Below are 15,305 nucleotides of genomic sequence, written 5' to 3'. Positions count from 1 at the left end.
TCTCACTGTCTGGTGAGGATGTGGACCGTGCCTGCGGTGACAGTGAGGTCGGCGATGAACACTCTCGTGAGGATCCTGCACCACATCATCCCTCTCTCAACGTAAGTGCATGTACTCTCCCTAACATGCACTAATTATCTCTACTTTGGTTCACAGGGAGCTCTGCAAAGTGACCAACACCCTCAGCCAACAAGTCCCTCAGCTCCATCCACGTCCTCACCTCCAGCGAAGAGGACACCTCCTGCATTGAAGAGCTGGAAATAAGTAGCCAGGAAGACCCGTCACAGCACTTACACATACCCTCCACCAGCGCAGAGACACACACCTTGGTGGGACTTAGATCTAAAGGAAGCTCGGGTTCACAATGTGGTAGTCGCCGCACAGACACGTGTCCACAGCATGGGGAGGCAGCTTCAGCTCAGCTACCTGGCACTTGGAGAAGTGCTGGGGAAGAGACATCTGTGAGGTCCAAGTTAGGTGACGAACTTCTGGATTCCGCTTTCCAGCTCATCCTGAAGAGTCAGCAGAAGGCGGGGAAAACATCACACAGAGTTGTTGGAAACCCTCAACAGAGTGGCACGCGAGTCGGAAGTGTGCGTCCACCTGCTCTCTGATGAAGTGATGCCCACATGTGCACGTATGCAGGTCTCCATGGGGAGGATGGTGTACGCCATGGAGACCCTGGTCCAGCAGAACGCGGAAATGTGTGCACTCCATCACGGGAGCCATGGGTGACTTCCTGCAGTTGCAACACGAGAGGGAAACTGGATACCTCGACATCCCCCCAAGGCCTCCTTCCTCTCAAGGAATCAGCCCGGGGCACCCAGGCACCCAAAAGGAAGGGAAGTGGCAGCTGGACACCCCTGGGTCATCCACTCAGGAATCTCAGAGACCATCCTCTCCCTCCAAGTCCCCTTTGCCTGTGACCCCCTCAACTTCATCCTCTGTCACCGCAGAGGGAGCAGCTGGCCTACAGGAGGACAACCAGAGCAAGCTGGAGCCCCCTAGGCCTCAGTTCTCCAGAGGACCCACACCCAAGGTATCAGAAGCATCAGGGCCAACAATTGCACAGGCTGTCTCCACCCCTGAAGCGGATGTCAGGGCAGCAACTAGAAGTCTAATGTGTTCAAAAGTTAAGAAATTCTGATCACAGTTGGTTGCATGGGGAACACATTTTGTCACTTTACAATCTGGAAATATATTCACTTTCACTGAATAATGTGTAATGGTGTCTTTCAGCTTCATTTACAGATTCCTCTCACTGCATACCCCACCCAACCCCCACCCCTCAACTAGTAGTTCAGCTGCACACAGCCAGCCCACGAGTGATTCTGGAGGGAAAAGTGTGTGTGTGTGGGGCAAGGCCTTTCGGAGTCTCATGCAAGCACTCTCCCACCCATGCGGATCCTTCCTATACCACACTCATCTCACTGTCCTGAGCATTTTTGATGCTGCCTGCTGGGGTTCACTTTTAGTTGACCATCTGGGCTGACCTGCATCTCTGTCCACCCATTGATCACACTCCCATGCAGCACCTGATCTCACCCACCACAACTCTCGTCTCACTTTCGATTTAGACAGCGTGGTGCTAATACGGTTGTTCTTTCGTTCCCCCATCCTTTCCACTCCACCAGTCACCCATTTCCTTTCCCCCATAACTGTCGACCCCCCTGGCATCACCTTCCACCTCCCCTCTGTGACCTACCAGCCACAATACTTATCTTTCAGGGGTGTCCAGATGAACGTGCACATTCCCTTCCTGCCCGAAAATCTCACCCACATCCACATTAAACACTCCGACCTTCTCCTTCCCACCCCCAGGGTCCTTGTCTGCATCCGAGTACCCACCAACTGCCCTTGCCATCCTTTCTATCACTATCAACACACCCTCACCCTCCCACCCTACTGTCTCACTCTGCCCTCGGTCATTCTCACCATTCCCTCGTATCACACCTACCCTCAGTTCGCTCCCCAGGAGACAGTCGTGAACTCATTTGAGGCCTGGCTTGCACGTTCACCTGGACATTCCCCCCTCCAGACTCCTTACCTCTTTGGAACCCCTTCCCTCCTTGGAACCCCTTCTCCCCCCGGAACTCCTAATCCCAAGAACTACTTTTGCCCCCTTAGTCCTTCTCTCCCCTGACTCCCCCTCCTTAGCCCTTCCCCCTTCCTGACTCCTTCAGACACCCTTACTTCTTCCTCCCCCCCAGAATTACACCTACCTCCCCAGTTGCCATCTTCTCCCGTTATCCTCTCCTCCCGTAGTCCCTGCCCCCTCCCAAACTCACTCCCCCAACACTTTCGTTCCCCCTCTCCCAACTTCATCCCCCAACAACTCTTCCTCTCCCAGTCAATCACAGACCTTCCTCTCCCACCACACCCGCCCCCACCCCCCACACGCCAGTACATCTTCCTCTCCCAAACACAGCTGGACATAAGAACATAAGAAATAGGAACAGGAGTAAACCATTTGGCCCCTCAAGCCTGTTCCACCATTCAATAAGATCATAGTTGATCCTCTTGATTTTCAATTTCCATATTCCCATCTAACTCCAATAATTTTTGATTTCCTTGCCTAACAAGAATCTATCTACTTCCGCCTTAAAAATATTCAATGACCCCGCCTCCACCACCTTCTGAGGCAGAGAATTCCAAAGTCGCACAGCTCTCTGAAAGAAAAAAATTCTCCTCATTTCTGTCCAAAAAGGGCGACCCCTAATTTTAAAACAGTGCTCCTTAGTTCTGGACTCACCCACAAGAGGAAACATCCTTTCGACGTCCACCTTGTCAAGGCCGTTCAGGATCTTGTATACTTCAATCAAATCATCCCTCAGTCTTCAAATCTCCAGTGGAAACAAGCTCAGTCTGTCCAACCTTTCCTCATAAGAAAACCCATTCATTCCAGGTATCAATCTAGTAAATCTCCTTTGAACCGCCTCCAATGCATTTACATCCTTCCTTAAATAAGGAGACCAAAACTGCACACAGTGTTTGAGGTGCAGTCTCACCAATGCCCTGTATAACTGAAGCATATCATCCTTACTGTTATGTTCAATCCCTCTCATAATAAAGGATAGCATTCCATTAGCCTTCTTAATTACTTGCTGTACCTGCATACTAACTTTTTGTGACTCATGTACTGGATCATCTAGATCCCTCTGCACCTCAGAATTATGCAACCATTCTTCATTTAAGTAATACTCTGCTTTTTTGTTCTTCCTGACAGAGCGAACAACTTCACATTTTCCCACATTAAACTCCATTTGCCAGATCTTTGCCCACTCACTCAACCTCTCTATATCCATCTGCAACCTCCTCATGTCCTCTTCGCAACATATTTTCCTAACTATCTTTGTGTCATCTGCAATTTAGCTACCATGTCTACACTCCCCTCATCTATGTCATTGACGTAAATCATAAAAGCTGAGGCCCCAGTCCAGACCCTGTGGGACTCCACTTGCCACATCCTATAAATCAGAAAAAGACCCATTTATACATATTCTCTGCTTTCTGCCAGCCAGCCAATCTTCTATCCATGCTAATATGTTACCCACTACACCATGTGCTTTTATTTCCTGTAATAATCTTTGATATGGCACCTTGTCAAATGCCTTCTGGAAATCCAAGTACAGTACATCTACAGTACATCTTTCCTTTATCCACTGTGCATGTTACTCCTTCAAAAAATTCCAATAAATTGGTTGAACATGATTTTCCTTTCACAAAACCATGCTGACTCTTCCCTATTGCCTTGAGCTCTTCTAAGTACCCAGCTATAACCTCCTTAATGATCGATTCTAATAACTTCCTCACGACAGACGTCAAGCTAACTGGCCTATAGTTTCCTGTTTTTTGCCCCCCTCCTTTCTTGAATAGAGGGTTTATATTTGCTACTTTCCAACCTGATGGAACCTTTCCAGAATCTAGCGAATTTTGGAAAATTAACACCAGCGCATTTGACTACCTCATTAGCCATCTCTTAAAAGACCCTAGGATGTAGTCCATTGGGACCTGGAAACTTGTCAGCCTGCAGCTCCATCAAGTTGCTCAGTACCATTTTCCAAGTGGTTTCAATTTCACCAAGTTCCTTTCTCCCATTCATGTCCTGATTTGCAACCTTCCTCTCCACTCCCTCGACCATCACCCATTGTGAACAGACCCTCAACAGTGACTTTCCACCTTCCGTGAGCTGCTTCACAGCAGAGCCATGTCCATGAGAATCCACCCAGCATGCCATGGATGTTTGTCTAGGGTGCTGTTGCTGTCGGGCTCCAGCATCTTCTGCTCCTTGGATGTCCACAATGTGAGCAAGGCCCTGGTGGTAAGTCCTGACTACTGCACATCACCCTTGTCAAGACATGTCCTACACCAGTGTGTTTTCCCGCCGACGTAGGTGGACGATTCAGGGTGGGGGGATGATTCCAGCGGGCCAGCCTTATAATGATATGCTGATGTATTACACTGAGGTTCCCAACATCCGACAGCGGGAAACGTGGCCCGCCATCGCTGGGCTGAGCAGATGATCACAAAATGGTTTCACGATTTTTGACCATCTCGCCATATTGTCTGCTCACGCCGCCGAATACATCCAACACCGGCGGGCACAGAAAATTCCACCCTTTGTTACATATTTGTATTTTTTTCCAGGCAATTAGAAAAAGAGAAGAAAGCAGGTTGCAGAGATTTAGTGGAATGCAGTAGCTGCAATATATTAATGTGAAAGGTTGAAAGTTGCTTGTATCAAGTTATGTTAAAATGTTACCAAATCAGTGCCAACGTGAAGCTAATGCGAAGGGAACATCATTTGGATCATGTAAAGTGACCAATCTGGTACAGATGCATTGTACTACACATTAGACTGTGTCTGAGTTTTGAATCAATCTGATCCTTTTGTGTCACCGTAATCATGACAGGAGTTGTTGCGAATGGAGTTAGCTCTGATACTGCTGCTGATTCACGTATTAGAATTTTCCCAGTTCTCAGGAAATGATAGGCATGATGGAACCAGCTCTTAATTTCAATTGTCAGCTTGGTTTGATCTGATCTTACCTCCACTGATTAAATATCAATCCCAAACAACAAACCATTATCATCACAGTTGGAGCTGGTAGTAGAAAAATAAAGCTCAGTTCGTTTTTTTTTTACAATTTGTTGCTTCCATTTTTAAAACCAAACGCAGAACATAAAAATTTTACTATTTCATTTTTCATGAAATATTATTTCATCAAACTGGCCAGGCTTGGGTCAGTTTGAGTTTCTGATGCAATACTGCACAAACCCATAATATTTATATGCTACATTGCTCATTCCTAATGCACAGATGTTTTTTTTTATTCATTCACAAGACGTAGGCTTCACAGGCTTGGCCAGCATTTATTGCCCATCCCTAATTGCCTTTGAGAATGTGGTATTACACTTATCCCAATATACCCATTAAATCACTCACACATAAGGTGGTATTTAATGCTAGCCAAAGGAGCGGGAATAAGGCGGGGGGATCTGTTGGATCACATGGGAGGTGCCGCGTCAGTTCTCCGACATGGGGATAAAAGGCCCAAATTATCCTGGTGATGTGGAGGAAGTGGGACAGCAATCCTGACGCCACGCAGTGGCAAGGTAATTCCAATGGCTTAGCATATCATTACCACTCATTAGCATAGAATGTTTTGCAATTAATTGCCTTTAGAATTAAGCATGAGGTGCATGGGGATCACAGGCCTTTAGTTTTCTGGCCATTAAAAGCTGTTTGTGAGAAGGCGAGTAAGGCCATGATGGGAAGCTGCCTACCTCAAGTTAGCTATTTTTTTTGAAGAGGGGAGATGAGGCTGTGATTCATCACATTGGAGAACAAGGGTCTCTGTGGGGGGAGGTTGCAGGTCACCATGGTGAGGACACTGTGAGGAGGTCAAGGATGATCTTGGGGAGGTCGAGGGTCAACTTGGGGAAGGCAGCGTGATCTAGGGAAGGTTGGGGTCACTGAAGGCTGGTCAAGGATCATTTCAGGGAGGTCATGGGAAGACAAGAGTCACTGTGGGGAGGACAAGGGACACTACAAGGAGGACAAGAAAAACCAAGGGAAGATCAAGGGCCATCTCAGGGAGGGCTAGGACAAATTTAACTGGCTGCAGGGTTTGGCAATTGTGGAAGAGGCAGTTCAGCCACAGGCTTTAGGTATTTCTTGAAGGCCAGGGACCCATTAGAGGACACACCCTCGCCAGACTTGACATCTGTAGAGCTTTTGGAATCAATTGCCCACCCAGTGTTCCAGGTGGAGGAGTAGTAGCTCAGAGGAAGGCTGATCCGGATGCACAAATGGCAGGAGGCCATCAACCAGCTCAGCCTGAAGTTGGTCCAAACGCTGATGATAATCAGAAAGGATCCAATCAGGGACCAGTCAGACAAAGATCACTGCAGTGTCCCAGAGTATACAGGTGTTAACTGAACCACCTTCAAACATCTGAGAGGCAAGTCCAGTGATGCTTGCAGATATCTCGGGAAGTCATCACTGACTTGTTTACTCTGCTGCAGGATAACCTATGGTCCCTGGGACTAGGGGGAATCCCAATGCCTATGATTTTGAATGTGATGGCGGCATTAAATTCTACTCAAGCGACTCCTTCCAGGGCTCCACCGGAGGGAAGTGTGGCAACTCCCAGACAGCAGCTCATTGTTGCATCAAAAAAGTGACAAATGCCCTGTTTAAAAGGGCTGAAGAGTTTGTGCGATAAAGGGAGGACCCTGAGAGTGAGGCCAAAAGATATGTGGGCTTTCGGACAATTGCAGGCTTCCCACATTGCAGGGGTTATCAATTTTGCATGTGGCAGTCTAGGGTCCCTGAGAGCAGCCTGTGGCCTTCATCAACAGAAAGGGGTTCCACATCATTAGCATTCAATTGGTGTGCGACCAGTGTAGACGTATCCTTCAGGTGTGTGCTCAGTTCCCAGGAAGCTCTCATGGTGCTTAGTTCTAAGCCACACCCAGCTGCTGCAGCCCTTTGAGCCCACTGCATTCCAGTATGGATGAATTCTAGACAACAGGAGTTAGCCTGGAAGGAGGCGATGGTGTAGTGGTATTATCACTGGACTAGTAATCCAAGAGACCCAGGATAATACTCAGGGGACCCAGGTTCAAATCCCACCATGGCAGGTGGAATTTGAGTTCAATAAAAATCTGGAAATAAAAGTCTAATGATGACCATGGAACGATTGTTGTTTTTAAAGAAAAAACCCATCTGGTTCACTAATGCCCTTTAGGGAAGGTCTGGTCTGGTCTGGCCTACACGTGACTCCAGCATGTGGTTGAGTCTTAAATGCGGTTGACTCTTAAAACTCAGTTGCAACAAACCACTATAAAGTCACAAAGAAGGAATTGACCTAGGCACCGGAAACAACAATGGCACAGTCCTCCTTCCCAACATCTGGGGGCTACTGCTGAAATTGGGAGAGCTGCCTCAGAGACTAGTCAAGCAACAGCCTGACATAGTCATCCTCACGGAATCATACCTTACAGATAATGTCCACCACCATCACCATCCCTGGGTCTGTCCAACAGAAATGACGGAACAGCACCAATCAGTGGGGAGGGAGTTGCCCTGGGAGTCCTCATCATTGACTCCAGACCCCATGGAGTCTAATGGCATCAGGTCAAATATGGGCAAGGAAACCTCCTGCTGATTACCACGTACGGCCCTCCCTCAGCTTATGAATCAGTGCTCCTACATATTGAACACCACTTGAAGGAAGCACGGAGGGTACCAAGGATGCAGAGAGTGCTCTGGGCAGGGGACTTCAACGTCCATCATCAAGAGTGGCTCGGTAGCACCACCACTGATCGAGCTGGCAGATTGGATCTGCAGCAGGTGGTCAGGGAACAACAAGAGAGAAAAACATACTTGACCTCATCCTCACCAGCCTGCCTGCTGGTACTGGTAGGAGTGACCACCGCACAGTCGTTGTGGAGACGAAGTCCTGCCTTCACACTGAGGATACCCTACATCGTGTTGTGTGGCACTACCGCCATGCTAAATGGGATAGATTTCAAACAGATCGAGAAACTCAAGATTGGGCATCCATGAGGTGCTGTGGGCCATCAGCAGCAGCAGCAGAATTGTACTTGAACACAATCTGTAACCTCTTGGCCTGACATATCCCCCTCAATATCATTACCATCAAGCCAGGGATCAACCCTGGTTCAATGAAGGGTGCAGGAGGGCATGCCAGGAGCAACATCAGGCATACCTAAAAATGAGGAGTCAATCTGGTGAAGCTATAACACAGGACTACTTGTGTGCCAAACAGCATAATCAGCAAGTGATAGACAGAGCTAAGTGATCCCACAACCAACAAATCAGATCTAAGCTCTGCAGTCCTGCCACATCCAGTCGTTAATGGTGGTGGACAATTAAACAACTCACTAGAGGAGGATGCTCCATAAATATCCCTATCCTCAATGATGGAGGAGCCCAGCACATCAGTGCAAAGGATAAGGCTGAAGCATTTGCTACAATCTTCTGCCAGACGTGCCGAGTGGATGATCCATCTTGTTCTACTCCGTAGGTCCCCAGCAGCACAGATGCCAGTCTTCAGCCAATTTGATTCACATGTTATCAAGAAACAGCTGAAGTCACTGGATGCTGCAAAGGCTATAGACCCTGACAACATTCCGGCAATAGTACTGAAGACTTGTGCTCCAGAACTTGCCGCGCCCCTAGCCAAGCTGTTACAGTACAGCTACAACACCAGCATCTACCCAACCATGTGGAAAATTGCCCAAGAATGTCCCATACACAAAGAGTCAGGCCAAATCCAACCCAGCCAATTACTGCCCATCAGCTTATGCTCGATCATCAGTAAAATAATGGAAGGTGTCACCAACAGTGCTATCAAACGGCATTTGCTTAGCAATTATCTGCTCACTGAAAGCCCAGTTTTGGTTCTGCCACTCAGCTCCTGACCTCGTTACAGCCTTGGTTCAAACATGGACAAAAGAGCTGAACTCCCGAAGTGAGGCAAGAGCGACTGCCCTTGAGATCAAGGCAGCATTTGACCAAGTGTGGCATAAAGGAGCCCTCGCAAAACTCGAGTCAATGGGAATCAGGGGGAAAACTCTCCGCTGTTTGGAGTCAGACCTAGCACAAAGGAAGATAGTTGTGGCTGTTGGAGGTCAGTCATCTCAGCTCCAGGACATCACTGCAGGAGTTCCTCAGGGTAGTGTCCTAGGCCCAACCATCTTCAGCTGCTTTATCAATGACCTTCCTTCCATCATAAGGTCAGAAGTGGGGATGTTCACTGATGATTGCAAAATATTCAGCACCATTCACAACTCCTCAGAAACTGAAGCAGTCCATGTCCAAATGCAGCAAGGCCTGGACAATATCCAAGAGTGGGCTGACAAGTGGCAAGTAACATTCGTGCCGCACAAGTGCCAGCAATGACCATCTCCAACAAGAGAGAATCCAACCATCGCTACTTGATGTTCAATGGCATTACAATCACTGATTCCCCCACTATCAACATCCTGGCAGTTACCATTGACCAGAAACTGAACTGGAATAGCCATATAAATACTGTGGTTACAAGAGCAGGTCAGAGGCTAGGAATCGTGTGACAAATAATTCACCTCCTAACTCCCCAAAGCCTGTCCACCATCTAGGAGGCACAAGTCAAGAGTATTATGAAATACTCCCCACTTGCCTGGATTTGTGCAGCTCCCACAACACTCAAGAAGTATGACACTGTCCAGGAAAAAGCAGCCCATTTGCTTGGCACCACAACCACAAACAATCACTCCCTCCACCACCGACGCACAGTAGCAGCAGTGTATACCATCTACAAGATGCACTGCAGGAATTCACCAAGGCTTCTTCGACAGCACCTTCCAAACCCATGACCACTACCATCTAGAAGGACAAGGGCAGCAGATACATGGGGCTACCGCCTGGAAGTCCCCCTCCAAGTCACTCACCATCCTGACTTGGAATTATATCGCTGTTCCTTTGCTGCCACTGGTTCAAAATCCTGAAACTCCCTTCCTAACAGCACTGTGGGTATACCTACACCACATGGACTGCAGCGGTTCAAGAAGACAGCTCACCACCACCTTCTCAAGGGCATCTAGGGATGGGCAATAAATGCTGGCCCAGCCAGCGAAGCCCACATCCCATGAATGAATGTAAAAAAAAAAGATGACTTGCTTGAGGCACCCTCGGACTCCAGCCAAGAAGCAATGCATTGAATGCCCTGGATCAACATGGGCGATGATTCAGCAGGTTATTGGCTTGTTGAAAATGAGATTCCCCTGCCTGGACCACTCCAGCAAAGGTGTGCAATATGCGCATCAGTGGGCCTCCCGGATAATTGTCATCTGCTGTGTGTTGCACAACCTCCCGCAGCAAAGGAGGAGAGTGCTTTGTTGATTATTGACCCAAAGGAGTCACACTTCTCATCTATGAGGCGGACGGGGAGGAGTGAGCACAGCAGGCAGATCAGTGGGTTGAGGCTCCTACACCAGAGGTGAAGGGCGATGGATAGATGTGCAAGAGCCCCTCCCTCATTCGCACCAGATTTCATCAAGCATGACGCCTTTGGCAAGCACTATGCTTTAGGCTTTACATCCAGGAGACCCCTGCATTTCCTCCCAAGAGCAATTCACCATTGTCCATCGACAAGCCAGTCCATGCTTGCCATCCCAACCATAGAGAGATCACTACTTGACCTCCACCCATACGGGCTTGCTACTTATTCTGCAGGCATTCATACAGCTAATAGGTGATAACGTTAAGACCATCAAACACACATGAATAAAGGAAACAAGGTTATTTAATCACACATTACTATAAACTATCACATCAATGTTGAATATCCGTACCATTCTGGTGTGCCTAAGTGCTCTTTCTTATGCATTTACGGGTGCTATGACATGGTGCAACCCCAACAACTGCAGCTGAGGTGGAGACAACCTGCTGAGTACAATGCTCCATCACCTGAGGTGACCTTGGCAGCCATCTTCTGCTGGAGGGCCCCAGCATGCTGAGGGGCTCCTGAAAATGTGTAACTGCTTTTTGGCTGTGGCTGCTGGAAGCATCAGGGTCACTAGCAGAGGGGCTAAGGAGCACCTGCTTACCTGCGGAGCACCCAAAGAGGCAGAGAGGCACTCCTCCTCCTTCGCGCCATGGACCAGCACCTTCCTGATGACCAGAGGAGTAGGGGCACCTGGAGGGATGTCCAGGCACCTCGTCTCCCTATCACCTGGCCACTGCTGCATAGAGCTCATGGCCATTGCGATGGCATGCAGGTCCAAGGGCATATCTGGCGGCCACTGACTGCTCTGCTGAACATGGTCTCCATGATGGTCACCAACCTCTCCATGAAGAAAGCCATGCATTCACAAGCCTGAGACATGACAGAACCCATGGCCTGGATGGACTCCGCCATCATCTGCACAAGGCTGCTTATTGCCTCTGGCAGCTCCACCACAGTTCCCTGTCTGTCACTGCATCTCCAAATGATTTTGTGTGGCTGTGATCAGAGGCTCGTCATCAGCCTGTGGCTTAGCATAGGCCTGGCCTCCAACAGTCCTCCCAATGTCAGGTCCCTTGATTATACAAACTCCATCAGCTGCTCCAACACGTCTGTAACATGCTCACCAGATTATGACCCTGATTCTAATTGTGATCGCATACTCACTAAAGTGACTGTAGTTGTGCTGGTGGAAGGTATGGGGGAAATATTTGACGGTGCATCTTCTGAGGATTCAACAACCTCCTCCTCAGAGGTGGACTGCAGGGTCACAGACGACAGAGAAGAATGTCCCATCGGAATGTGAGGACTGCATTGGAGAACACAAGGAATTAGGTTTACGTCATTCACAATACTTCTTTCCAACCCTCTCTGATGTGCACCTCCTTTCTGCCCTAGTTTGTGGCTTCCTTGCTCTCTTCTCTCTGCACTCCTGTCTTGCCATCAACATTTGCCCGGTTGCCCTGCTCTGCAGCCAATTCCACCACCTCCTTCTCTGCAGGAGTGTACGATCTAATGTTGGGCACTCCTCCACCCGTCTTTGCCCATTCTCTGCTGTTGTGTGCCATTTTCTCCTGCAGGCTGATAAGGAGAATGAGCCTCTGCTCATTGGACAACTAGCCCCTTATAAAAGCAAAATACTGTGGATGCTGGAAATTTGAAGCAAAAACAGAAAATGCTGGAAAAACTCAGCAGGTCTTGCAGCATCTGTGGAGAGAGAAACAGTGTTAACGTTTCGAGTCCCTATGACCCTTCTTCAGGGCTAAAGAGAAGTGGAAATGTGATGAAATGGAAATGGAAAGTGAAGTTAACCTCATCATCAGCCTGGATTTCTCTGACAGAGAACAGGGCCCCATCCTGGTTGTTGCGGCCACGCTTCCACTCTCACAGCACTTACAACGATGGAAGCATGGGCCTGCAACTTCTCGCCCACAAGTGCCCAAGCATCATGATGCATTGCTGGGGCTTATACTTGTTTTCCCCGCCGGCTCACTCCCTCTTCTGGCTGAGACAATTACTTGTTGCCCTCATGACAGCCACATTGTTCTACCAATTCTGTCATACTCATCCTGACGGTGCGGAGGAGGTCAGTGATCCGCTTTCTGCATTAGATCCAAGTGCATCTGTGGACCCAACAGCTGCAAGCTCCGTCCTGGCTTCTTTGTTTAGGTGGCGGGTCTTCTGATGCCTTCGGTGGGGAAAAAAGACCTCCCACCATTCCCAGGCAGCCGGGAGGAGAACCCACAGGTACGCATTGCTGAACCATGGGGCCCCCGTTGTCTGCTCTGAGCCTTGTGCCAGGTGGACAGTTTTCTTGATGCCGATCACAGGTCAGGACAAACAATGATGCAGCTGGAGGTCTGCCTGATGAACTTGGGGTTCCATTGAAAAAAATAAGGTTGAGTATTGCTGAAAGACGTGTCTTCGACGGAATGACACCCAGCCTCCTACCCCTTGCATATTTCCAAAGTGTGGATGATACGTTTGCTATATTTCAATCCACAACTGCATGTAATAATTTCCTTGCATGTCTTAAAGGGCTCCATCCTGTGCTCAAATTCACCTTTAAAATGAATACCCCTTCCATGATGTACTAGTTGAGAAATATGCCAGGGGGTTCTCCACCACGGTCTACCATAAGCCTACCTTCACTGGTCAATACACACGTTGGGACACATACATTTCCACCAATTATAAAATTGGCCTTATCAGCTACCTCATAAATAAGACCCGAGCCATTTGCTCACCATGCAAGCTTGATGCTGAAATAGGGCGCATCAAAGACCAGGATAATAGCTACCCTGATCAGATCATTTCACACTGTATATCACGCAAACTCATGAATGGGCCCAAGGCCATAACTTTCGGCCCTGAAAAGTGCCAAGTCTACTCTGATTACCCTGGAAGGGCAAGGTATCTCAAAACTTTGAGCAACATGTGAATTGCTTCACGCTGCTACTATGCAGTAGAAACACAAGCGATGTTCGCCACTAACAGGATGCTGCCATCAAACCAAAAAGATGTTCTGCTTATCACAAAAATGAGTAATATGGTGTATGAATTTCACTGCCATTGTGGTGCTAAGTATGTAGGCTGTACATCCCAAAGACTGGCGGATCGTATCAAACAGCATGTCCCTTCCATTGTCTGCAACGGGCAAGGTACAGACTGTACCCAACCAGCCTGTGTTTGCAAAACTTAAAAAACAGTGTCCAACATTAGATGTGATTCCATGATTGGACAACATTTGCTAAATAATCCTCAGTGTGCTAAGAATTACACTGAAAACCAATTTAAGATTGTCAATCAGGCTCGCAGTGTGGCACATTTGTGTGTACTGGAAGCTACATATATTAATATGTAGGGCCCTGTTCTTTGCAGACAGAAAGAACACATTGTGCCTGTTTCAGCTAAACAAAATAAGTGACATCATTCTCTGATTCATTCCTCAGGGCAATGTCTTGACCAATCAGAGTCAAGCTGCCTGATTTAAATTTCAAACAATGCTTGACAGTTAACTGTCAGTCACCATTAGCTGGTGCAATCTCCATGGCAATGCATCTACCAATCAGAGTCCACTTGCCAACCAATCAGCACTCTCTTCTCATACAGTATAAATATGTTATTTCCCCTCAAATTGTCCTGATGAATGCAAGATGAAAAGTTTCAACAAAAAAAATGTCTCTTTTTTCAGCATGACTCAAGTTTTGTACTACCAAACAACTATTTAAAAATAAGGTTGATTCTGGTGGCCTGTTAAGGAGTAGGATTCCCTATGCCTCTGTAACACAGAAGCTGCTGTCTTGTGGACACTGCAGATATGTCCAGGTGCTGCTTAAAAATGGCACCCAGACATCCCACCCCATCAGTGATGGTGAGTTCAGAAACTTCCTTCCTGCCCTCGCTGCATAACTAGCTGAGCCCCGCACCTCCACCATGTTTATTGGCCAGCTGCCATGTTATCACAATTGGTCATCAGTTCCCAGCGCTGCCAGTATTGCCACCCACTTCTTGGTCCACCGCCAGGATAAATAAATTCCATCTATATTGTCAACTGTGTTCACATCATTGTAAAGATTCATCAATAAAATCTTCCATAGTCTACAGTTTATTAAGATATCATCTTTTTCTAGTTAAATAATTTGCTTATTTAAGATAAACAATAAAATTATTACAAAAAATTAAGGGCTGAAATGTTTCGACTTGCTGTGCAGAATATTGAACTAATTGGCTTGGTTCCTTTTGACAAGGAAAGAGTTAATAAAAGTCTACTGGGAAGATGGAACTTACGTTCTAATCACCACCATGAAGCTGTATCCTATTGTACCAATTCCCACCAGGAAGTAGCCCAAGGGTAGCCTGAACTTCAGCCATCCAATTGTCCGCTGGTTATTATAGTAACCATAGAAAAGGACAGAATATTGTGCATATCCCTGGCAAAGTTATAAATATTTTTTTAAGAGTTATTCTTCACAAAAGCTATGTCAGCAAATAAGCTGCTCTAAAATGTACATTTATCTTGCTACAAAGTAGAATTTACAAATGTAATGATCTTTTATTCCAGCATAAATAGTTTCACATGTTTCCTTTGCAGAGATTTCCTAACAAAGATTAAACTTACCCCAAAATCCCACAATGTAGCAAAGTTCATGGCTGAGTTTTGCTCACTCTTTGGAACAGTTTTTCTTGGCATGCTACCATACGGTCTTCCCATCAAAGCCTAAAGTCAACAAATTAAAATATTGAAATGATTCTTTAGAGAAATTATTATTTTATCAACCTCAACAA

General features: G+C 47.3%; 2 protein-coding genes across 2 annotated transcripts in view; one reads left to right on the top strand and one right to left on the bottom strand.

The window, feature by feature from the left end:
• The window catches only part of LOC144695939 (AN1-type zinc finger protein 5-like), a 506,091-nt gene that overhangs the window by 304,256 nt on the left and 186,530 nt on the right, over nt 1–15,305 (top strand). The window lies entirely within an intron of this gene.
• The window catches only part of LOC144691242 (transmembrane channel-like protein 1), a 113,570-nt gene that overhangs the window by 52,660 nt on the left and 45,605 nt on the right, over nt 1–15,305 (bottom strand). The window contains exons 11-12 of the mRNA XM_078559290.1: nt 15,139–15,237; nt 14,808–14,950 (exon numbers count right to left, since the gene is read on the bottom strand). Of these exons, the coding sequence (XP_078415416.1) occupies nt 14,808–14,950; nt 15,139–15,237 (242 nt within the window). The remainder of the gene's footprint in view (nt 1–14,807; nt 14,951–15,138; nt 15,238–15,305) is intronic.

Source organism: Cetorhinus maximus, chromosome 2 (assembly GCF_964194155.1).
Source record: "Cetorhinus maximus chromosome 2, sCetMax3.hap1.1, whole genome shotgun sequence".
Taxonomy (NCBI): domain Eukaryota; kingdom Metazoa; phylum Chordata; class Chondrichthyes; order Lamniformes; family Cetorhinidae; genus Cetorhinus; species Cetorhinus maximus.
This window is presented reverse-complemented; position numbering and strand designations above follow the sequence as displayed.